This window comes from Scleropages formosus, chromosome 14 (genome assembly GCF_900964775.1).
Source record: "Scleropages formosus chromosome 14, fSclFor1.1, whole genome shotgun sequence".
NCBI classification, from domain to species: domain Eukaryota; kingdom Metazoa; phylum Chordata; class Actinopteri; order Osteoglossiformes; family Osteoglossidae; genus Scleropages; species Scleropages formosus.
Window position 1 is genome coordinate 25,735,923 of NC_041819.1, and position 22,881 is coordinate 25,758,803.

The 22,881-nt window shown below is 44.4% G+C and overlaps 3 protein-coding genes across 7 annotated transcripts; 2 read left to right on the top strand and 1 right to left on the bottom strand.

Moving 5' to 3' along the window:
• Positions 1–37: 37 nt before the first annotated feature.
• Positions 38–4,262, bottom strand: wdr4 (WD repeat domain 4). The gene is made up of 11 exons (XM_029257894.1): positions 4,091–4,262; positions 3,911–3,973; positions 3,581–3,727; positions 3,339–3,495; positions 2,577–2,689; positions 2,406–2,466; positions 1,922–2,026; positions 1,666–1,730; positions 836–1,022; positions 674–743; positions 38–550 (listed from the first exon to the last, which is right to left on the bottom strand). Exons 1-11 carry the CDS (start codon positions 4,171–4,173, stop codon positions 351–353), a joined length of 1,251 nt encoding a protein of 416 aa, XP_029113727.1. The 5' UTR covers positions 4,174–4,262; the 3' UTR covers positions 38–350.
• LOC108926915 (calphotin-like) lies at positions 4,237–14,588 on the top strand. 5 transcript variants are annotated; one of them, XM_018739909.2, is made up of 8 exons: positions 4,237–4,300; positions 4,802–4,859; positions 5,259–5,409; positions 6,149–6,251; positions 11,141–12,136; positions 13,456–13,519; positions 14,152–14,276; positions 14,393–14,588. In XM_018739909.2, the coding sequence occupies exons 3-8, from the start codon at positions 5,356–5,358 to the stop codon at positions 14,422–14,424; spliced, it is 1,374 nt and encodes a 457-aa protein (XP_018595425.1). In that variant the 5' UTR covers positions 4,237–4,300; positions 4,802–4,859; positions 5,259–5,355; the 3' UTR covers positions 14,425–14,588. The 5 variants fall into 5 exon arrangements, with proteins under 5 accessions (XP_018595425.1, XP_018595427.1, XP_018595428.1 ...); XM_018739911.2 differs by having other exon boundaries at positions 5,306–5,409; XM_018739912.2 differs by lacking the exon at positions 4,237–4,300 and adding an exon at positions 4,440–4,713 and having other exon boundaries at positions 5,259–5,400.
• A 1,661-nt stretch (positions 14,589–16,249) lies between these two features.
• Positions 16,250–22,184, top strand: ndufv3 (NADH:ubiquinone oxidoreductase subunit V3). Its single transcript, XM_018739927.2, has 4 exons — positions 16,250–16,355; positions 17,281–17,386; positions 18,637–19,578; positions 21,882–22,184. The coding sequence occupies exons 1-4, from the start codon at positions 16,311–16,313 to the stop codon at positions 22,055–22,057; spliced, it is 1,269 nt and encodes a 422-aa protein (XP_018595443.1). The 5' UTR covers positions 16,250–16,310; the 3' UTR covers positions 22,058–22,184.
• The last annotated feature ends 697 nt before the right edge of the window (positions 22,185–22,881 follow it).

Here is a 22,881-nt window from a genome sequence, read left to right on the forward strand (position 1 = left end):
AAAAAAAAAAAAAAAAAAAGTTAAAAAATATGAATTTGATAAAGCTTCATACATAAATGTAATTAAACAACTTATTGAATATTTGCCAAAAAAAAAAATTTAACCAAATAGAATACCAGGTTTCCTCAGAGTGTCACACACATGTCCTCATCCCCATATGGGAGACACACATACACGAGTTGAACTCGAGCAAATAAAGAGTAAAAATGTGTTCACTTCTGTACATTCTGTTCATTTTAAGCAACGAGCCTTGGCTGCAGTCCGAGGATCACCTCGGACTTCTCGCCTGTCCGGGCACAGGGTCCCGCTGTGTTCTTTCCGCATCATGAGTCCCGGTTCTGATGGGAGGCTTATGACCCCGGCTGGGCCGCGCCCCCCTCCTTGGTCTTCTTCTTGGTGCTGTTGCATCGCGGGTGCTCGGCCGCCCTCTTCCTGCCCTTCTTCTCGTTCTGCTGCTGGATCCTCTCCTGCTTCTTCTGCAGGTACGAGGCCATGTTGTCGAAGTTCACCTTGTACAAGTGCTGGAAGCGGCCGTCTGCGCCCATGGAGTCTGGAGCAGCGAGGAAGGAGCACGAGGAAGGAGCAACGGGGTCAGAGGTCAAGCTTTAGATCGCAAACTTAGCACCACGAGATTAACACCATCTTGACGAGATTAAAGCCTTACAAACCTCACCTTGAAATGTATCCCAGTGGGTCCGCAGGGTCTCCTCCACTCTCGACAGCTCGGCGCACTCACGCACACGCTGCGATACACACGATGGCACGGTCATTATTAATACTTAATACCATTATTATTAGCAACTTATCTGACGCCTTCCCTCCACAGAGCCTGTACCTCCCATCCACCTTCCGTCCGCGTGAACAGCACCACTGGATGCTCCTGCTCCTGGACAAGGATCCACAACCTCCCTTGGGGGTCAAAGGTAACATCCCAGGCACAGTGGGACAAGGTCAACACCTGCGCGGAAGCGAGGTGCCCCTCTGGTCCTGGTTCTGCCCGGAAGAGGTGCACTTTGGGAATGCTGGAATGACAGGGACGTGACGTCAGCGTACCGTTGCCACAAATTTTTCCGCGTCGCTACGTTAAAAAGGAGCATTAAGCTGCACCACGCAGGAAATCGGCAGAGCATTTTATCCTAAACATTTAAACAATGTTGGACGTTTCCGTATTTTAATTTCACATCTGGATATTCACAGGCCTCCGCTGAAGCGCCTTCCTGTGCACGGTGTACCCCGACTACACCAGTACCCTGCGCTTCCAGGACAGGATCCGGACGCCTGCGGCCCTCACTTGGACAAGCAGTTCACGATACTGACTGATATTTACACACGTAGCTCATCGATTCGCATGAGGACACAGCGGCAGGGCTGTTCACGCACCTGGAGCTTTTCTCCAAAGCTCCTTATAATCCATCCATTTTACAGCTTAAAGGGGAATTTTCACCATGTCCATTCAGGGTAAGTACCTTGATCAAGGGTACAACAGCAGGAGCGAGGATTCGAACCTGGGCTCTTCGAGCAGACGACAGCACCTCTAACCACTACGCTACCCATTTCCCCACAAGCTCCCTCCTCCCTTGACCGCTCAGAGCATGATCGGTAACACCAGCTACAACGGCAGTTCCTCGGTCAGTGATGGGTGTGGCGACCGCAGCGTGAGCTAACCTTTCGCACAGCACCGCCACGTGGCCTCCATCGGGGGAGCTCACCAGGCTGCAGACAGCAAGCCTCTGGGGACAAAGAGAGAGGCAGGAGTCAGCGGGAGGGTTAATAAATAATCTCAGTAAAATGAGCATGTCAGACACTTCAGATTCACGCCTAGCGTCCTAATCAGAAACCAAAACTGTCACCTTTGCGGGGTTTAATTTTGTCGGAATATAAAAATGAAGGGGGGTGGTATGTGTTGCAGAGGGGAGCGCACCATTTCCGAACCCGTGTCCGCAGTCGACATATCACTCGGCTCCTTTAGATCCCAGCTCTGCAACCGTCGCCCCGATTCATACTCCCACAGCTTCAGGGTCCCGTCCTGCCGGGGATGGGGGTGTCACACAGTCACAGAGCAGGAATATGCGTTTCATCAAAACTTGAACCTGCACAAACAAATCAAACCCAGCCCACCTGATGACAGGCAGGACATGGGTTCGGAACCCATGCTTTACACCCCCAGGTGGTTTGAGACCAAGTGGTTTGTTGTGACTATTGGTGGGGGGGGGGGGGGGGTGTGTAGCTGTGGGAGTACATCTTCCCAGTAGCAACTGTCCAAAAACAAACAAGTGGCTTCTTTCTCTGTCTGTGCCCCCTCTTGCCTCTCTGTGTGTGTGTGCGTGCGTGCGTGCATGCATGTGCGTGTCCCCCTCTCTGTGTGTGTCTGTTTCGGAGAGGGGGTTGGAGAACGCAGGTCGTACCCCAGACCCGGAGAGCAGGCAGCGGGGTGGGACAGCAGGGACACACAGTGCACTGACAAACCTGTAGACAAGCAGGACAATAAAATGTGCAAGGACCTCAACAATGTGGTCAATAAACAATAAGTCAATAATAAAAACATTATTTTGTCAGGGAGGGGGAGCATCACTTACTCTCGATGGCCTAAGCAGAAGGACTGGATGTTATACGGAGACTTGAGGATGCTCACGCGCACCTTCTCGTCACGGTCAGCCGTGATGATGTACTTGTCGTCGGGGGTCACAGCCTGCAAAGAGCAGAGAGGAGTTTCAAGCAGATGTAGAAACACATGTGGTCAACATACTATGGTAAAAAAAAAATGAGAAAATCTGAATATAATGCAAGATGTTGCTTGCAGTTCGTGAGGCACAAGGAACTCATACCAAAGTGAGAGGGACACACACCGCATGCATGACACACATAGAGTGTGTGAGAGAGAGAGAGAGAGAGAGAGAGAGAGAGAGAGAGAGAGAGAGAGAGAGAGAGAGAGAGATGTGGCATGCTTAAAACGCAGCTGATTCCTGAAGAACACCAGAGAATGCAATACCTACATCCAGCCCCAAACTGACCAGCAGACGAAAAATATATCTATTAGTATTTAAACCCATCACTGGACACTTTTCTGCAACGTGACAACTGCGCGAGGTTCGCACACCACACTACACCGATTTACCCATTAACAACACAGCTGTGAATTTTTTTGCTGTATTCATCCCCGGTAAGTTCCTGGATCGATGGAACAGGAGCGAGGATTCAAACCCAGGGCTCTCCGATTGCTAGGCGATGGGTCTAACCGCTACGCCACCCGCTGGCCCTCGGGAAAAATTACTGCGTATCGCCGTGTGTGGGATCCGTCGGCTCAGGGCCCCCGGACGGAGGGGGTGCAGGACTCTCACCACAGCCAGAAGCATGGAGAGGTGTCCCAGCCTGAGCTCGCCCGGCCTCTGCGGCCGCGACACGGAGAAGGAGTACACGTCGCCGGACTTGTCGGCCGCCAGCAGCTCGTCCTCGGCGCCGGTGAACGCCAGCGATGTGCACCGGCGCACCACCCACCTGAACACGGGGACGGGAGAAGGGCCGTCGCCAAGGCACAGAGGGCACGGGGTCAAACGGGGTCAGGCCGCTCCACGGCCTCTACCTGGTGCTGATGAGGCGCCACGTGGGCTGCGCGCCAAACAGCACGAGCCGCTTGGCGTCATCAGCGAGCGCGCAGAACGTGCCCGAGGGGGAGGCAGCGAGAGCCAGGACCCTGTCGCTGCCCGGCTCTTCGTTCCCACCGTCATCTCTGTGTAAGGAGAGGAAGAAACGGGAAAAAAAAATAAATAAATAAAAGCACAACTGTGATCGATCCCAAACCTGACGGACTCGAGCCTGGCTTTCTTGAAATGGGAAAATAAATGGTTGCTCAGCATTTTGCTCTCAATATGTCCAGAAAAGACAAAAAAAAAAAAAAAAACATGAAACACACCCTTTTTTCCCAGTCTCCTGCGGGTTTTTCTCCGCTCGGCTGCAGTCAAACACGAACGGCTCTCTGTCGTTTAAAACACAGGCGAAAATGATGAGCAACAGCGTCGCACCCGAACTCGGCACCACGAACTAAAACACCAAAACAGGAGCTCGGAAAGGGGCTTTGTTCACCCGTACGAACCCGCCTGGATCCGTGGGAACGGCGATCAGCTTCTCTCCGCTCGCAGACACTATCCAGCACCCGCACGCCTTCAGCGCCGCCATAGCCGTCGCACCGCACGTGCCCGCATGCGGAATTGGTGGGCCGTCGCGGATTTAGTACGTCACAGCAGGACTCGTCCCTTCTGCGCAGACTCAGATGCTCCCCATACTGGGTTGCTGAGGTCGGCAGGTGTGTGAATGTCTTTCATTTGATGATCGCTTGGGTTTTCGTGTCCGTTAATAATAATAATAATAAGAATAATAATAATAATAAAGGATTCCTCGAAAATGTGTACAGATTTCAATGTACAAAATGTTCCTGAATGATGGGCGGTTCATAGTGTAGAAAGAAAAATATTTCTGAAGTCGACCAGAATGAATGGTTAATTTCCCAATTCACGTCCGAATTCCGAAGTGCAAAACGGGTCCCGCAGTTCCTGACGAGCTGATTCGCCCCGATTCACTTTCAGTGTTTGTTAAATCCCAAATATTTGGGCGGGTCTCGCGGTTTCCGCTCCGCTGCCCGCGACGGGCTCTGTTGGTTGCATAACGCAGCTGGGAACCGCGACTCATCCCACGGGACACAGTACAGCCCGGCCGCGGGTAAAGCTCTATTTAAGCACAAAAATACACAAGAAATTCACCTTATGAGCAGAACTGAAGGCGAACGTTGTGTTGCTTGTCTTTGCAGGAGTTTGTATCTCGCCTCTGAAATCGGATCTGGACTCAAACGCGGGAATCCCGAAGCGGTAACTTAAATTCAAATTGCATCGGTGCCACCAAAGATTTGTGTCAATGTAATTTGATTATTAGGTTTTTTTTTACGATTTATTGTCATCTGGTCGCCGTGTCCCCGAGTGTGAGATTTCAGTAACAGCGGCGTGACGGAGTTTAAAAATTATTCGTAGTGAAAAGGAAAAAAAGTGTTACATCTCAACAAGAAATACAGTAGTTAACCTAAACTGTGCACTAAATTTAAAAAAAACCATCCGAAGAGAACTATTGCAATAACTACTGATGTGATATTCCAAAAATTAAGTACCGTTTTAAAATAACCGTGTTGACAGGAAACATGACAGAAAAAAAAACACATTTTTTATACTTTTGAATGAATTATATTTCTCTGTTTTTCTGGCAATGTGTAAAAGTACACGTTTGGAGAGTTCAACCACCTGTTATTGAATTCGGCACTCAGCACCGGAACCGGAATCTGTTTCCCCACGGACTGATTTGTGACGCGCAACGATGGCGGCCTCTTTCCTCAGGGTCGGAGGACTTGGCTCACTCAAGGTAACTGAGGTAAAGTCGTGTCAATGGAGTTCTCACTAAACTCGAATGTGGGCATTAAAACTGTTATATTGTTTACTGTTTTTTTTTTTGTGGTTTTATTGGAACATGGAACGTGGCTGGATGTGGAAGGGCGGGAGGAACGGGCCCAGACAGCTGAGTAGCTGGGTTTCGACCCCACTCACACTTCTTTAAGCTAGTGGAAATGGGGTCTGATGGAGTGTGTTCGTGTTTAACGATTGTACTTTATTTTCTAATTATCTCATTGCCTGTCTTGTCTTCTGTCGTACATAACAACAATTTGACATTGGCAAAAATAGTGACACTAGTAAAAATCTGCATTTTGGCTTTGTTGTAGTTTTTATTCTCAGGTATTTTAACACAATAGTCATGAATCCATGCGCACTAAGCCCTAATTGTACTTCCGTGTATATTAATTTTTTATGACTTTCACTGAGTCATTAATAAAATACTCTTTTTGCTATCTTACTTAGCAGTTATGGATTAAATGTATTTGTGTATATATATTACATTTATTTATTTAGCAGACGCTTTTCTCCAAGATGATTTCCAATGAACTCTATGTAGTGTTATCAGCCCACACGCCTTATTCACTGCAGTAACTCACACTGCTAGATACACTACTTACACTGGGTCACTCATCTGTACATCAGTGGAACACACTCTCTCTGTTGCTCACACACTATGGGTAAACCTGAACTGCATGTCTTGGTGTATTTTTACCTTTCAGTGTGTGCTGGTGGGAAGCAGGGGCACTCTGTTTCGGGTCCCCGCTGCTGCATTCTGCGTTAATGCTGGGGATCCCAAAAAACCAGTAAAGAAAACGAGCATCAGTAAGTGGAAATCGGTCTCCATTTCTTTGTATGATTTCTAACGGGTTAGAAAAGGTTCTTGTGATGAGTACATGTACCTTGTTTGTACTGTGTTTTTCACGTCTATAAAGTAGAACTAAAAACAGTATTTTTGGGACTGATAAATGATGACTCGGGTACCTTGTTTTATATCTACTGGGGTCATGAGGGGGATTGTACATTTAAAATGATAATTTGCAACTAATTATCGTCTAAATGTTGTTCACCACATGGAAGTACATAAGGATTGTTACTCTGAATGCAATTTACTGTTGTACCCTCTCCTCTAGAGAGTAGTTTTCAACCTTGCCTATAATTCTGTCGTTATCTGGAACAATAACTGAGCAGCAGATGTTTTGGAAGCCATAATAAAGGTGTCGCTTCAGTAAAGTGCGTGCAGATGGAAGGGTTTGAGCAATGATGGGATGGCACATTTTAAGCTTACTGAACAACAATTTTATTTTTTCGGGTTTTGTATTCGCCCCGAAAAATAAAAACATCTTTCTATATGCTTTAAGTGTGCCTTCCCATCATTGCTGGAAATCCTACATGCAGCAGAGGGATTTTGAGCAACTAAGCTCTTTATTCCTCATTGTACTACAACTTGAGTTCCCCCCCCCCCCCCCCCCCCCCCCTTGATAATGAAGAATTTGACCTTTTAGCTGGACATCTTATTTCTCACATGCAAAAAGCAAGACCTCAGAAACCTAGTTTCCAAGTTATTTGTGTTGTTTTCATCTGTAGTCAATCAAACTAAAGCTAATAATTTTTCTAACAAAAAGCTTCAGAGATTGCAGCAATGATTCCTGGAATATACCCACGACAGAAGTTTGATCAGTCAAGAATGTCCCTTCTGAAAAGCTTTTTCACTTTATTAAGTTACTGTGGAAGGTGGTTCAGTTTAATAATATGTCTTGCACTACACTCAAAAGAATATATGAAGGTATACAGTATGAGGGATGAATCCTTTTGGACATGCAGACAGAGGTCAAAATTTTTAGCAGAGTGCAGTGTCTGGAAAGGAAAAAAAATTGATCTTATCTCTATGAAGAGTTTCTACGTCTTTGTCAGATGTCTAGTACAACATGTTGTGGATTGCTGGGGACTCACAATGTTTGTGTGTTGGCTCCTGAACCCTCTATTCTAAACACAAGGGACAAATGGAGATGGATTCTGTGTGCACAGTCAGCTGCCCAGTGATAGAGAGAGCTCTTTGTGGGGTGAAGATGAAGATCAAGTGAAAATGTGAAGAACAGACAATACAACAAAAATGTGAATTAGACTGGGTTCTCATCTATCATTACATGGAGCCAGTACCATGAACCACTCTAGAGTCCTGCAGTCCTTTCACACACAGAAGATTATATGAAGACAGTGGTCACTCCATATTGAGCTCTTGTGACAGTGAAATATGGTGCAAACCAGGTTGCCAAGAGGAAGCCCATGTAAAAGCAGAACATGAAAATGCTGGAAGCAGATTGAAGACCTTGACCTCCTGGATGTGTTGTTACAGTCCTGAGAAGGTGTACCATCCTCATGTTTTTCACACCTATCTCCTGATTCCACATGGAGGTAATTTAAGTTCACACCATTTAGCAGTAGGTTACTGGAGGTCTAATATTCACCCAAGAACACAGAGAAGCTAAAGCTGGAGGAGAAAGAGATGCAGTTGTGGAACACAACCAAAATTTTCAACAGGCCATAAGACAAGACAAAAAAACATTCCCGCAATGATGTACGCAAGACGTGGAATTATAAAATATTAGAGGAAGAACAAGATTAGCTTTCCTAAAACTACAAGTTAGAGAAAGTTCCAGCCTCAAATTGGAATGGTAAAGGACACTCAAGGATCCATGCTGACCAGTGCTGAGAAGATCAAAAAGAGGCGGAAAGAATACACGGAGTCATTGTACTATAAAGACTGAGCAGGCAAACAGTTGTTTCAATCTGTACCCTACACCAGTAACGCTTCGTGATGAAAGAAGTCAAAACAACATTAAAAGACTTGTCATGGAACAAAATATGGGGATTAATGGCACCCTCATTGAAGTATTTCAGCTGTTATAATGTTTTTGAATCTCTGCAATGAATTTGGAAGCTAGCATTGTGGCCCACTGACTGGAAGAGATCTATATTCATACCAGTATTCTAGAAATGTGATCTGACTGACTGCAAGATTCTACGCAGGATCATTCAGAATGAGACATTATCATATGTGTGAGATGGATCCTAGAATGGCAAAAGAATATCAAAATGATTTCTGCGTCTTCATTGCTGACAGCAAGGCCTTTGACTGCGTTAATCATGAAGTTCTGGGCCACATTAAGAAACATGGTTATATGAGAACAATTGATTGTGCGTTAGAACTATCTCTACACTGAGCAAGATTCTCCTTGTTGTATCCCAACTGTTGTAAGACCATGGTTTAAAATTGGTAAAGGGGCATGACAAGGCTGCATATTTTCCCCATGTCTGTTTGATTCATGTTCAGAACAAATCATTAAATTCATGACTGTATGAAGGAACCTGAGGATCATTTAACAGCCTTTGCTATGCTGGAGATGCCTTACTGGTTAAAAATGAAGATGGCCTGAAACAACTCGTTATCACGATCAAAGAACATGGTCTCAAAAGGGCCTTATGTCTTAATATGAAGACAAAGATCATAACTGGTAAAATCTATGATTTCATTCTTGGGGAAGAAATAGTAGAGAACTTTAGCTTGCTTGGATCCATAGTCAATAATGAAGGGACAAGCAGTCAAGAAATGCAATGACAAATTCCTCTTGGCAAACAGCTATGAAGGGCTTAGAAGGGATTCTCAAATGCACAGATGTATTTTTGCATACAGAAGTTGAACTTGTTCAAGATATGGCATTTACATCATGTGGAGAGGAAAGCTGGACAGTGAAGACTTAAGAAAGGATGAAAATCAACACCTTTCAGTGATGGTGATGGCAAAGATACTCCCTGTACCGTGGACTGTTTGAAGAACAAATCAGTCAGTGTTGCAGGAGAAACCAGAAGCTCGAATAACAAGATGCCAACATTCATACTTCAGATACATCATGCAAAGAGATTCACCGTTTGAAAAAGTCATACTTGGCGAGGTTGAAGGTTAGCACAACCATGGACCATCAGTGTAATGTAACGTAACAGTACAGTAACAGCTGTCCTTGCCACTCTAGCAACAATTAGCCCTCTGAGTGAAAACCATTTAGGACAGATATGTAGTGTCGCCACAACCTACATCGACTCAGTGGCACTTAGGGGGAGACTGTAGGTTGTTAATTTCTTGAAAGAAATGTCCTCTTACATCACCGAAGGCTCCACCTGCCTTTTTATCTAGTATTTGTATTACTAAAAATAGTGTGCCTCCCATTTAATCTTTTCTCACGGTATAAAAGGTTTAGTCCATTTTAATCTGTTTTAGCTCTACTCTTTCCATATGATCAGGAACAAGTGTCACATGAGCTCAAAATATCTTTACATCAGATTGTCACAGTTAGTGCAATGTTGGTAAAATTCATTAATTTACATTTATTCATTTAGCAGATGCTTTTCTCCAAAACTACGTGCATCTCAGAGAAAATACAATGTACAGGGCACTAAAGGGAATGTGTTAATTGTTCAGTACCTCCAGCTTTTGGACAAGTCAGCATTTTAGCAACATTTCTCATTAGCCAAATTGACCACGTGTTCATGCTCAGTTAAGGTTGGTGTAAAGAATGGTCTGAGATGAAATGAGAAAGTAGGTGTTTGAGATATCTAATACAGAAGCTAAAATGTCTGATTTTGCCCAGCTGAGCATGATTTAATAGTTGCTACTGAGAGAAAGCCTGGACAAAAACATTTACAGTAGTCTCAACAGTAATAAATACAGCTGCAGTGGGTAATGGCTTATCGTGTACTGTGATAAAGTAAGTTTTGTAATAGTTGTTTCCGCTATGACACAATAGTTGTGTTCAGTTACATGTATTCATACAGTGGAGACATTTCTGTAAAATTGCTTAGTGACTTATAGGGACTTACTCATTTATAGAACAGGGTCATTTTTCATGTATCACCTGAAAGTAAGTTCTTTACTCAAAGTCATCAGAGCAGAAGGTGGGATTTGAACCTGCACCCTCCAGATCCACAGCGGTTTTAACCACTCTGCCACATGCTGGCCACGTTCCTGTGAAATGTTGAATTACTTTCATTTGTATAATAAAGTACAATACAATAATTGTTACCTACTGAAAACCTAGAGCTCACCTAAAGTTAAATTTGAAATTAATTTCAAGACCTATCAAAACAATGTATTGGGAATCAAGGACAAAGAGCATAAAAATGGCACACCAAATTAAACACTAAATTAAAAAATTTGTGATGCCGGTTTGAATTTTGAAAATGGCCTGTTACTCCCAAAAGTTTGCATTATGTAAATACTGTAGTTCCTCTGTTAATCATGACATATTGAACTTATGTAATCACGTCATAGCAGAACCAACTGTACTTTATAGTTATTTCAGGAAAAACAGTGGAGGGGGCTTGAGTTTCACATTTATGGTAACTAACTTCATTGAGAATTGAAAGTATGGTGTGTGTGTGTGTGTGTGTGTGTGTGTGTGTGTGTGTGTGTGTGTGTGTGTGTGTGTGAGTGTGAGAGAGATCTGTGGTGCAGTATAATGCTGAGGGCCATGATCCAGTCCTCCTGCGGTACGTTACAGTGCTTTCCATGTTGAGGCTATGCTGTGGCGTGAAACCTCGGTCCTCAGATGGGGGGACGTTTCGAGGATAAGCAGTCCTCATCCATTGATATGATTGACCACCTGAATGAATGAAAATAAATCTCATCTGTTTGCACCCTCTCCCTCCCGGTGCCTTAGAAAAGGCCAAAACCTCAGTTGATGTGGGTCAGTTCCTGCAGCAGCGGACCCGCGTTGACTTTCCCAAGAAGGAGGCCTGGGGTGTCTCAGAAAGTCGCGCTGAAGCTGCTGCCAAATATGCTGCCGCTTTCCAGGCCACCGCTCCCTCAGCAGAAGCTTCTGTTGCACCCAGCGCTGATGCAGCTCCTCCTGTTGGAGATCCTATTGTGGAGCTCATTTTGCCCACTGAAGCTGAGGCTCCACAACCCTTGCCAGAAGCCGCACCTCTTGCAGCTGAATCAGAAGCTGTGGCTGAAGCTATGACCACAGTCAAAGCAACTGCTGCAGCTGAAGACCCTCCAGAAGATATTGTGGCGGCTAAAGCTGATACTGAGGAAGTCCCTCAAGTCGTTGTAGTTGAAGCAGTTGCAGACCCAGTGGTGGCTGAAGCTGTTCTAGAGGCCACCCCTGATGTTCCTGTGGCTGAAGCTGTTTTAGATGCTGCTGCAGAGTTTGTCCCTGAAGCTGTTGAAGAGGTTGCTGCACTTGCTTCTGACTCCCCCGTTGAAATGATTTCAGAATTGACTCAAGATACCACCACGGCTGAAGCTGCTTCAGAGCCCACCCCGCAAGATACCGTGGTTGAAGCTGTTCCAGAGGCAATGCAAGAAGCTGCAGTTTCCGAAGCTCCTTTAGAGCCTGTAGCTCAAGCTGTTCCAGAGACGACCAAAGAAGCTGCTGTTGCTGAAGCTCCTTTAGAACCTGTAACTGAAGCTGCTGTTGCTGAAGTTCCTCCAGAGCCTATGGTTGAAGCTGCTGTAGCTGAAGCTGTTTCAGAAGCAGCACCTGAAGGACCAGTCGCTGTAAAAGTGACTCCTACGACCGCGGTGGCTGAAGGTGTTCCAGAACCCGTAACTGCTGCTACAGAAGTCATTCCCGGAGCTGTGAGCTCTGAGGAAAGTGTAGATCCCGCCCCTGTGCCGGCGGAAGCCCCAGGAGCCGTGGAGTCGTGTGAGGGTACAAACCACGCCCCTTTAACCCTTCTCTTTCCTCTGTGGACCCTGCAGCACACCAGTAGCCATGTCACCACTCCATGTCACATAATTGTGTTCTGTATTAAAATATGATACGATGTCACATGATTTGATATGATTAGTGACCCACATCACAGAAAGCAGCGTCCGCTTCGGTCCAGACCTCCTATGTGCTCACTAACATGTCTGTCTTAGCGTTGCGCCCCTCCCCTCAGAGCATCACAACATTGACTCAGGCAACATGCAGTGCCCCACCGTCTGGTGTGTTCATCCATGTGACTTGTTACGTCGTCATGCGAGAGATAACATTCCTGCTCTGCATCTCCTTGCACTGCTGTCAGCCATAGTGGTTTGTGCTTGTCATCCTAACGCGCCGCCACTCTAACCTAGTCTGCCCAGAGCTGGGCGTGCAAGTTTCTTTCTTCAGTGTACATACTTTGATTTCTGTCTGTCTTCCCTCTCGTTTCCCTTTCTTGCATCAGGAAATCTTGTCAGACTTTGAGGAACCTGATGGTTTTTTCATCTCACTTAATCTTTGTCTCCTCCTCTTTTCTTCCACAAAGACAACTGTTGACCTCTGTCAATACTGATATGAGGACAGTTTACTGGGGATCTTTAGAAAACCCTATGCATCTCTACTCCCAGGGTGGTTTTCAGAAGAAAAAACATGTTCTTGTGCTCCACATGTCGCCCCATTTTGGGGAACCAGCTGGGAGTGTTGGAGATACACCGATGGCCTTCTCTTGACTATTTATTTTATTTAATTTCGCCCCCTTTCCTCTTTCGCTGCATAAGTAGTCGCATGATGTTAATAACCAGTAGTTTAGCGTGTTCTGTGACTTGTCTAAGGTGGTGATGACTCTGGAACCCTCCCTTCGGTGTTCGAGGCACTCGATGAGTTTGAGTCACTTTGCTGTGTGCAGTCGCCAGAGCTTCGGGGTTAAAGCTTTGATTTTACTACCATATGTTCAGGAAATTGGGGCCCATTGTTCAAATGTGGGAGAAACAAAGAAATGAAAATGAAATGTGCACTTAAGGTTGACATGAGTCAAACACACCTCTCTGCACAGTAGGAAAAGTAGAAAACACTGCCCAAGATGTTCCGTTCACCGTGTTTCCCCGCCTTTCCCCTATCGGCACCTGTGGTACTTCTTGTCCGGGGGTGTTATGCATGAGGTTTGGTACATGCATTAACATTCCAGCTACTTTCCTCACTCTTGTGGAGGAAATAGATGGACTTGTTTATGTATTTTAAAACCCGCTAAATGATCAGACAGTAACTTATTCCTCTGTAACTCCCAGCACAAGCGGATCCAATACAGAAGCTCTTCATCGACAAGATCCGCGAATATTCTGCCAAGAGCAAGTATGTGTCTCAGTCCCCCTCTCTCTCTTCTTAAGTCACTTGTTCTCTGATAATCTGTTGTCCTCCACCTTGTTGTAATTTGAATAAGATCTGAAAATTATTTCTGACACCTTTCTTCAAACCAACTTCTTTGGGGTTTATATACTAATCTGACAATTATTTACCCATTTATACAGCAGGGTAATATTTTACTGTATCAGTTCACGGTAAGTACCTTGATCAGAGTGTTAACAAGAAAAAAAGGCATTTGAATCCATATCCCAGGGCGATGGATCTAACCACTAGGTCTTCCTTGGAGTCATGGTAATGGAACAGGTAGGGTGATACTAATGGTCAAGTTCAGTAGAAATCAGACAAATTAGTAATGTTTTCTAGCTCTGCTTACTGGAATGTGACCAAGACACAAGTTTGATCAGTCAAAATGATAAAGGGTACAGTACTAGGAGCTGGGTTCACATCTCTATTCTTTTAATTGCAGGGTTGAGGTGCTTTCTGTGTTAGACGCAGAGGTGATTTACATGACACAAAATTGTGCTGTGCTCCCAGTGGACTTTTGTCCCGCATGCCTCACCGGACTGTGGTTAAGTTCTCCTAGCAACACACCCTTTTGTCTTTCTAACACCCCTGCCCAGATCCACTGGCAGTCTCGTAGATGCCGGCCCCGAGTATGAGAGGAACCTGGCCGAGGAGGTGAACAGACTGCAGAGGCTCTACGGAGGTGGAGATCTCAACTCCTTCCCCGAATTCAAGTTCCCTGGTGAGTTGAATCCCAGGTTAAACTCCCATCAACAGATCCATTAATTATGAAGTACATTTAGCAAATCTTATACATGCTTGTATCACTGTTAATGTCTGCTTTCTTCTCCGTTTCAGAGCCCAAGCTGGAAGAGGTGTCTCCAAAGTGAAGAACCTCAATCCCTTGTCCCAGCATCAGCCTTTTTTTTTTTTCCCCATTTAGTGTCCTACTGAACATGTCCAGAAAAAAAAAAAGTGCAGGTCCAGTGACGACTCTGTCAGTCAGTGTTTTCTGTGCGTTCTGCTCAGTGGTAATAAACGTTTTGTGAAAACAGATTGTTTCAGTGCAATGCCATCTCCATGATAAAAGGTTAATTTTGCTGTCAGGCCTGTTATAAAACTTGCAAGGTAGCCCTTAGCTAAGGAAAACTGCAGAAAGGTGGTTTGTGCTACGCTTGTCTCATTTGCTTGCGTAAGGGGAAATCGGCTCTTAAGGGCAATCATAAGTCATAAATCATTAAGTGGTTTTTTCCGACGTTCACACCGAGGAAGCCTCCTGAAGCGGTAAGAATAGGTGGAAGTACTCTGGTAAGGTGGAGTTATGTGTGGCAGGAGCTTTTCTTTTTCTATTTTGTTGTTGGATTATTATTTTATAACTCCACGACTCTTTACACACAGTTGTGGTTTTCTTTATATCTTATCAGATACATTATTGGTCGATTTTTGGATGTTGCAAGACAATGAAATTTGGTATCTTGATGCCTCACTGAAAATATTACTATATTTGTTTGACCACAAAAGACATCATACGAATACAGAATTTCCTATTCTAAAATTTTTAGTCTTTAGTATGTTTTCTGTGTTTAAAGAATTTGGTTCTCCATTAAAAAAAGCTGTAGTAACTTTTCATACTTGTCACTGTGGTCAGCTTTGTGAAGATTGTAGTATGTTTGCAGTACTGGGTTAATGTCTGCAGTTTCTAAATATTGAGATTACAGGTTTAAAGTACGATTTAGTAAATATCCATAGTCCAAATAAAATCACATGCTTGAGATCGGTTTAATCTTTTTTAAATAGATCAATACTTTTCAGAGCACAACGTATCTATTATAACCCTATAAATTGTCACTCATAAACCATATAGATTAGTCATTAGGATAAACAGTCTCAGAAAATTAATTTCAGAGCTGTTGTCCAGGATTATTATTAGCACAAATACCTAACCATATTTATAAACTTGAACTACTTTAAACCAGTAAGGATTATTTCTCTAAACCATGTGACTTGCAACAGTTATTTTTTTAATCATTATAAAAGTTTCTACACTTACAGTAAATATATTAGACATTGTTCAGCACTTACCTGATGAGATGGATCAACTTAAACATTTATTTCCAGTCAGTTTCACAAGTAAAATAAAGTCTTATTTATATTGGTCTTACTTATTATTTATATATGGTCTTATTTATTATTGATTTACTGGATCCAGCTGGTATAATAGCCCTAGTATGCAGTATTCTTGTAGGTATGCTGAGAATTTACTGTTAAGCTGAAATATAAAGAAAATACAGTCAGTTTTACTTAAGTTGTTCTATGATCTGTCAATATACCACATAAGCTCACATATGTAGAGCAGCAGTAGGCAAGATCCTTACTGTCAGCTGTGTATGATGAAACGGGTCTTTAGATTCGCCTTCCCTGAATTAATAAATAATACCCTCATATCCTCATACAGAAAGATAAACTGTATATTGTAATATTAATAGTAATACTACATGTTTTTATCTGGAATTCTGATTTCTAACATATACTGCAGTAATAAAGCTGGGATGGCACAGTCTCTAATTTAAAGATGGGGGGGTTACCACACTGTCTACCCTTGTCTGTCTGTTTATTTTTTTATCCCACGTTATTGTGAAATTACATATGTTCAATGTTTAATGATAATGTTTGTTTTGCTCTTCCGGGGACCCGTCAGCGAGTTGCACGCCGTAGGAACCCTTCATACGTGTTCAGCCCGTGTTTCCCCGGGGACGGAAATAGGTGTGGAACAAACATGGCGGCGCGCTTCCTGCATCTTGTATGGTCTGGGTCACTCAAGGTAATAAACCAGGTTAAACCGTCTTCAGACTTGGTGTCATTTTCTACCACTTTATCGGTTGTGCTTAGATATAATAGCACACTGTTGCGTGTTATTTGTTCGCTTTTTAAATATGTAGCAATCAAATGTGAACTTCACCCAGGGGAGTTCACTACTGACTACTACAACATAACACAACAGTACTGCAGACCTACTTATTAATAATTAATGAAAATAATAATAACCTTTATCAGTAATTTAGTAAAATAATTCTACTATAATTTTAAGTCTTTTTATTTTATGTAGGCAGCTAATTCAGTGAGAGAGGTGAGGCATATTTATTCAATTTTAAACTCTCTTCCAGCTCTGAGAAACAAATGTAACTGAAAAATCACATCACATGTCAACAGCTATAGGCTGCATAAAAATATTTATAAGCCCGAACAGGGTGATAGACGAGCAGCTTTATTAGTCACTGTTCTTTGATTTCCCAAGGCTCCTGAATCAGAGGGTGATGCCTGTGCTCATATTCTTTACATCATTATTTACAGCCATCATTATTCTTAACCGTTATGTATCTGATCCCTTTGTCCAAAGGTGGGTATTGAATTTTTCACTGACCCATTTATACAGCAGGGTGTTCTTACCGTATCAATTCTGGGTAAGGTCGCAAGTTTGACTCTCATCTCCAGCTGTAGTACCCATGAGCAAGGTACTTACCCTAAATTGCTCCAGTAAAAATTACCCAGCTCTATAAATGGGTAAATAATTGTAAGTAGCTTAATGTTGTCAGTCACTTTGGAGAGAAGCGTCAGTTAAATGAATAAGTGTAATGCACAGCAGGAGGTGAGATTCGAACCTGGGACCATTTGTTTGCAAAGGTGACAGCTCTCACCACTTTTGGTCATAATATTTCACGTGATTTTTCCTGTCCTGTGTCCTCCAGGGCCTCCAGGTGGAGAGTTGTGGTGCTCTGAGGGGCTGTCCATCGGCTGCCTTCGCCACCAGCGCCGGAGAGCCCAAGAAACCAGGAAAGAAGGCGAAGGCCCCCAGTAAGACTGCACATTTCAGTTTAAATTTCTCACCAGTGCAGTCACGTTTGCTCACGTTCATTGTCGCGCCTGACAATTCAGTTTGTGTGCATGTGTCTGCACAAAACATGCGGTTGAGTAATCGCTTAACGGTGGGAAAAGTGATCCGTACAAAAAATATACTAATTACAGTGAAATGATCTAGATGAGATATATTTCAAGTTACATGTATTAGTACCATGGGGTCAAACTCAGTGCATAAAGGACCATTTGGGATACTGCGTCTTGCTCCGGTCAATTTACTTATCTTAATCTTCTTGTTCCTTTTGGTTTCCTTCAGCATTTTTATTTTGCTCTATGCCTTTCTTTACTTCATGTGCAATTTCCATAATGATAAATACAAAGGTACTTTTTTTATCTATCTATCTATCTGTGAGAAAAATTTCATTCTTGGACACTTCGTGTTCATATTGTGATGATAATGATCATGATAATAATATTCCTCTCTGGACTGAATTTGACACCTGATGTACATGATATTGTGCCCCAATTTAACCCTTAACTTGAACTTGGCATTATTGGTTCACTTTCAAGCTGTATAACTGTCTTTATGGAGTCCACCAGATTTCTCACATCCTCACTATTATATCCTTGCAAAGTTGGAACATAGTGATCGTCAGAGACTGTTGATGTTTTGAGTGAAACTGGGAAACATCTTTTTAAATTCAATGTTTAAATGAATACATTGTTGTTTAACCAAATATTGAAGTGTCCTATGTCCGGAACTGATCTGATTTGGGCATTTTCTTTAACTCGGATTATTAAGTCATTTAGAGGGGGTGTGGTGGCGCAGTGGCACAACGGGTCTGGCTGGGTCCTGCTCTCCGGCGGGTCTGGGGTTCGAGTCCCTCTTGAGGTGCCTTGTGACGGACTGGCGTCCCGTCCTGGGTGTGTCCCCCAACCCCACACCCTGTGTTGCTAGGTTAGGCTCCGGTTTGCCGCGACCCAGCTTGGGACAAGCGGTTTCAGTCAGTGTGTGTGTATTAAGTCATTTCATATTTTGGTATGTTCTTCCTTTATAACAGAATATAATGGCAGAGGGCTTCTCATTTCCTGTAATTAATGTCATAAAGCACTCCCTTCCCCTTCTCTAAGGGAGCCCCTAATAGAGTTCAGTGTCCCACTGATTTGGTTAGTTGCTATAGCAACGACTTGTCCAGTCCTGGTGATGCAAGTTTTACCTTGTTGTCCCCTCTCTGCCATCTCTTCAGTTGTAGAGGGCGCCACTGAGCAGGCTTCCCTGCTGGCCTACAAGACCTCTGGGGCCTTTTCCTCTAAGGTTTCCTTCCCTGAAGCACCTCCAGCTCAGGCCTTAGGTGCCTCCGAGCCGAAAGCTCAGGCAGCCTCCACCGTGGTCGGTTCAGAGGGGGTCAATCATACTGAGGCACCTAATGACTCAGTTCCTTCTGGCACTGAAACCATCCCAGAAGCACCTGGTTCAGCCACACCCCCTGTAGAGCCTGAAGGTCCTGCCAGAGCGAAGGCCTCCATCACAGAGTCCTCCACCACTAAACCTGGAGCATCCAAAGCTGATGACGCTCCTGACAAAAGAGAGTCCTCTCCAAGCTCCTCCTCCTCTGACTCAGACTCTGATTCTGACTCGGACTCTGACGATGAGAAGAAGGAGGTGAAGGCAGAGACTTGCGATGACCCAGCAGGAGAGGGTTTAGCACAGTCCGACAAGAAGGTCCCTGCTGCTCGTGAAGCTGCCAGTGAAGGGTCTCCTGAAGTTCTACCAAAAATAATTGAGATGAGCCCCTCTGATGTCAAACTGGGAGCCCAAGCCAGACATCCAACAGCAGCCACCATTAACGTTGCCTCTGAAGCTGCACCAGCAGTTGCCTCTTCTGAAGCTGGAGTGGGAGGTCCTGAAGGTGCAGCATCTCAGTGGAAAGAAGCTCAAGACAGTGTGATGATGGAACAGAAAATAGCGCCCCCTACAAAACCTGCCCCTGCTGCCCATGAAGTGGCTCCTGTGACCGTGTCTGAAGCTCAACCGGCAGGTGAAGCTGCTGCAGCACTCAGCCCTGAAGCCGCAAAGGTTGTAAGCTCTGAGGAGATGGTGGATCCCGGCCCTGTGCTGGCTGACGCCCCCGGAGAGGAGCTGCAGCCTGAGACTCGCGCTGAACCCGAACCCGCGGAGTCGTGCGAGGGTACAAACCACGCCCCTTTCACCTTTCTCCTTCCGCCATGGAGACTGCAGCACAACAACAGATTGGCCTCCCTTTTTAGTTCATACTCTGCTCATCTTCACTTAATCACAGCTTTGTAAACACTTATAAATATTGTTGTCAACCAAGGTAAATTGTCAGAAAAGCTGTAGCTGCTTTGTTAATAAGTTTAGTTAGTAGCCCGTCTGTTTGGTTTTGCGCAGTTCTTAAACGTCAAGATAACTTTGCTGGGCTTTGCAGCTTTGATTTACCCCCAGTGCTTTGACTGCATGGTGATTCTACTCCTCCATTCGCTGCTGCATTTGGGTTTCACTCACTAATTTGCATGTTACACTCACGCTTTGCTGTGTTATAATGTATGTGGGACGTGGGACTTGTTGGATGTGTATAAATACGTGTTTATAGGTCTCTCTCTGTTATTCTGTACGTCTCATTGCCATGTCATTTGCAGATATGCCTCTTTATCACCTTACCACAGTCCTTACCCTAGTGCACTCCCTCCCCCTCCCCCTCCCCCTCCCCCTCCCTTCCCCCCACGAAGCCTTACTCACTGAGAGCATTAGAGGTTTATACCAGCTCCCACAGGTGACAACATCCCATCCGTCTCTATGGAAACGGCAGCATTACACATATGTGTTCACATGTTCCAGTAAATCCTGTGGGCATCAGGGCTTGTGTTTGGGTCTCGATCATGTTTGGGTATCCAGGGGTGGCTGGCGCAGTGAGAGTAGAAGCTGGTGGTGGAGGAGATCTTGCCGCTCATGTTATGTTGGTCTCAAACTCTGTTTTCTGTTTCTTCCCCTCCCATTTCTGCTGAGAAGCTGCGCGATGACGGTGTCCTGTAATAGGCAGCTTCACTAGGGAAGCAGGAAGCAAACGTTAATATCATGTTCAGTGCGGGACGATCTAAGTGGGTGTTTCTCATTGCTCTGGGGAACTCCACACGCACTTGCTACTGTAGCCTTTCTCTCGCTCTTCTTTTCATTGTTCCTACTCCGTTTTCGGGAAGAAATGGCATGTCCAACGGATGTTTCGATATGTCACTCTGCCTCTTCCCTTCGGATGGGAAACTGTAGGATGGTGTTGGATTCTGCTGTTTCCTGCGGTTCTGAATCCTGCTTCCTTGGAAGAGAGGATGAGACCAACAAAGGTTTAGTGCAGAACTTTTTCATAAGCGTGGGATATAATCACCTCCCTCTCTCGGCTTCTTTTGGGAGCAGCTCACACTGCAGATGAGCGCAGGCTTGTAGGAAGGAGGTTTTCTGGAGGCCTGCTCATTTCTTTCTTATTTCAGACATATCAAAATGACACTTTCTCAAAATTGGAGGATTTCAAACTACTGCAGAGCAAATCAGCTCTAGGTGAAGATGTGATGCTTTGTAACCAATAGAAATATTAATACGGCCCACAAGTTCACATATTAGTGGCCTTTAAGTCGGCTACCTTTATTATATTACTGATTTTTCTGCAACAGGCATAACTCGCTGAACTCGTTCTCACAATGAGGAGGATTGTGTCGTGAACACTCCTCCTTGTTCTTCTGCATTATCTCTGCTTGTCTGTTTTCTGTCGGATTTAGCACATCTGCTCTGTGACAGTTTCACAGTCATCATTGTCTTTACTTACATGCAGCAACCAGAAACCACCGTATAGCTGTAACAGCAGTCGTTGCTTCCTGCTGTCTGCACAGTTGACCTTTTCCTAAGTTTAAGCTGAAATCTCCAGGGTTTCCTACCTTCATTTTGGCCAGCAGGTGGCGCAGTGGTTAGCGCTCCTGCCTTTCAGTCAGATGATTTAGGTTTGTTCCTGCTGCTCTACCCTTTATTAAGGTACTTAACACTAAACTGATCCGGTAAAAATTAACCAGCTGTACAGTTAAATAATTGCTTCTTGTGTACAAGCTTCACAGTGTAAGTCACCTTGGAGAAAACACCAGATAAATTCAGAATTTTTTGTGTCTCCTGTGGAGTTCTTTGTTTTAAAATAAGGGCTATCTGTTCACAAACTGTACATTCATAAGTAATTGTCTAAGCTATTTTTAAATCAGAATTGCCTTGTCTAGATCAGTTTTTAATTTGTCCGCAGCCGAATAGCTGCTGAACAGTACAAATTGATCACCTTGTTCGGACCCTCAGTAGTACTTCCTGCCCCCTGAGAATCATAATATTAAACCTCTAGAGCTCTGGATGCTCTCCTCTTTCCAGCCTCTTGCTCGAGAATGATGTGGGAGAGTGCTGTCTCCAGTGCCTGGCATTTAATGCAAGTGTGTTATCGTTTGTCCTCAGAGGCCCCCCCGCCACCTCCCGAGCCAGAGCCTGAACCAGAACCCTTCGACAACAGCACTTACAAGAACCTGCAGCACCACCAGTACAACAAGTACACCTTCCTCGACACGGAGGTGGAGATGGCCAAGCACCGGCTGCCACAGCCGTCGTCCGGCAGGCCTTCGCCACGCCACTGAGGAAGAGGAGGAGGAGGAGGCCGTGTGGGCCGGGACCCAGCAACATTGTGCATCAGAATCCCCCCCCAACCCCCCACCTCGAAACGTGCTTGTAATTCATAAATAAAATAACTACACAAGTGCTGACCTGGATTTTGGAGTTTGTGCTTGTAAGTGTGAGATGGATTTCTTAAAAATCTCTTCTTTTTTTTTTTTCCTTCCTCAAATCCAGAGTTGCTGTTTGACTTCTTTGCCTTGTTTTTGAACCTGTTTTTTTTCCATCTCATGCGATTTTATTTATAATAAGGTACATCCGTGTTCACTGTGGGTACTTTTCATGAAATGAGTATTTTTTTCCACGACGCAAACGTGCTGAACACTTCGGGCTGTTTTTTACTATTATTATTTACACTGAACTTTTCGAAAAATGAAAGCCTTTGTTTACATAATGGAATCGTTTCCATAAACGTCTTCAAGACGAATTTATTTTTAAAAAATACAGTATCTATATAGAGTACAAACAGTAGTGTCCTGTGATTTTTGTGTAAAAAATAAAAAAGACAAAAATCCATCGACTAGGTGACAAAAGGATAAAAAAAACCCTCATATTAGGCGAATCATGGAATTACAGCTGTAACTCCGTTGTTACAATTTCAGCTCGTCTACATAATTCCTATTACAACTGCAATTATTAATCATTTTCACCATCTCGTTAGCGCGGGAAGCTCGTGCACGCCCGTACCGCAAACCGCGCGCCGCGCTCATTCGCTGATCCTGTCTCGGGGGGCGAGCACCGCGTGCGTCGCTTTCTTTCTCCTCCCACCTCATGAATATTCACGAGCCCC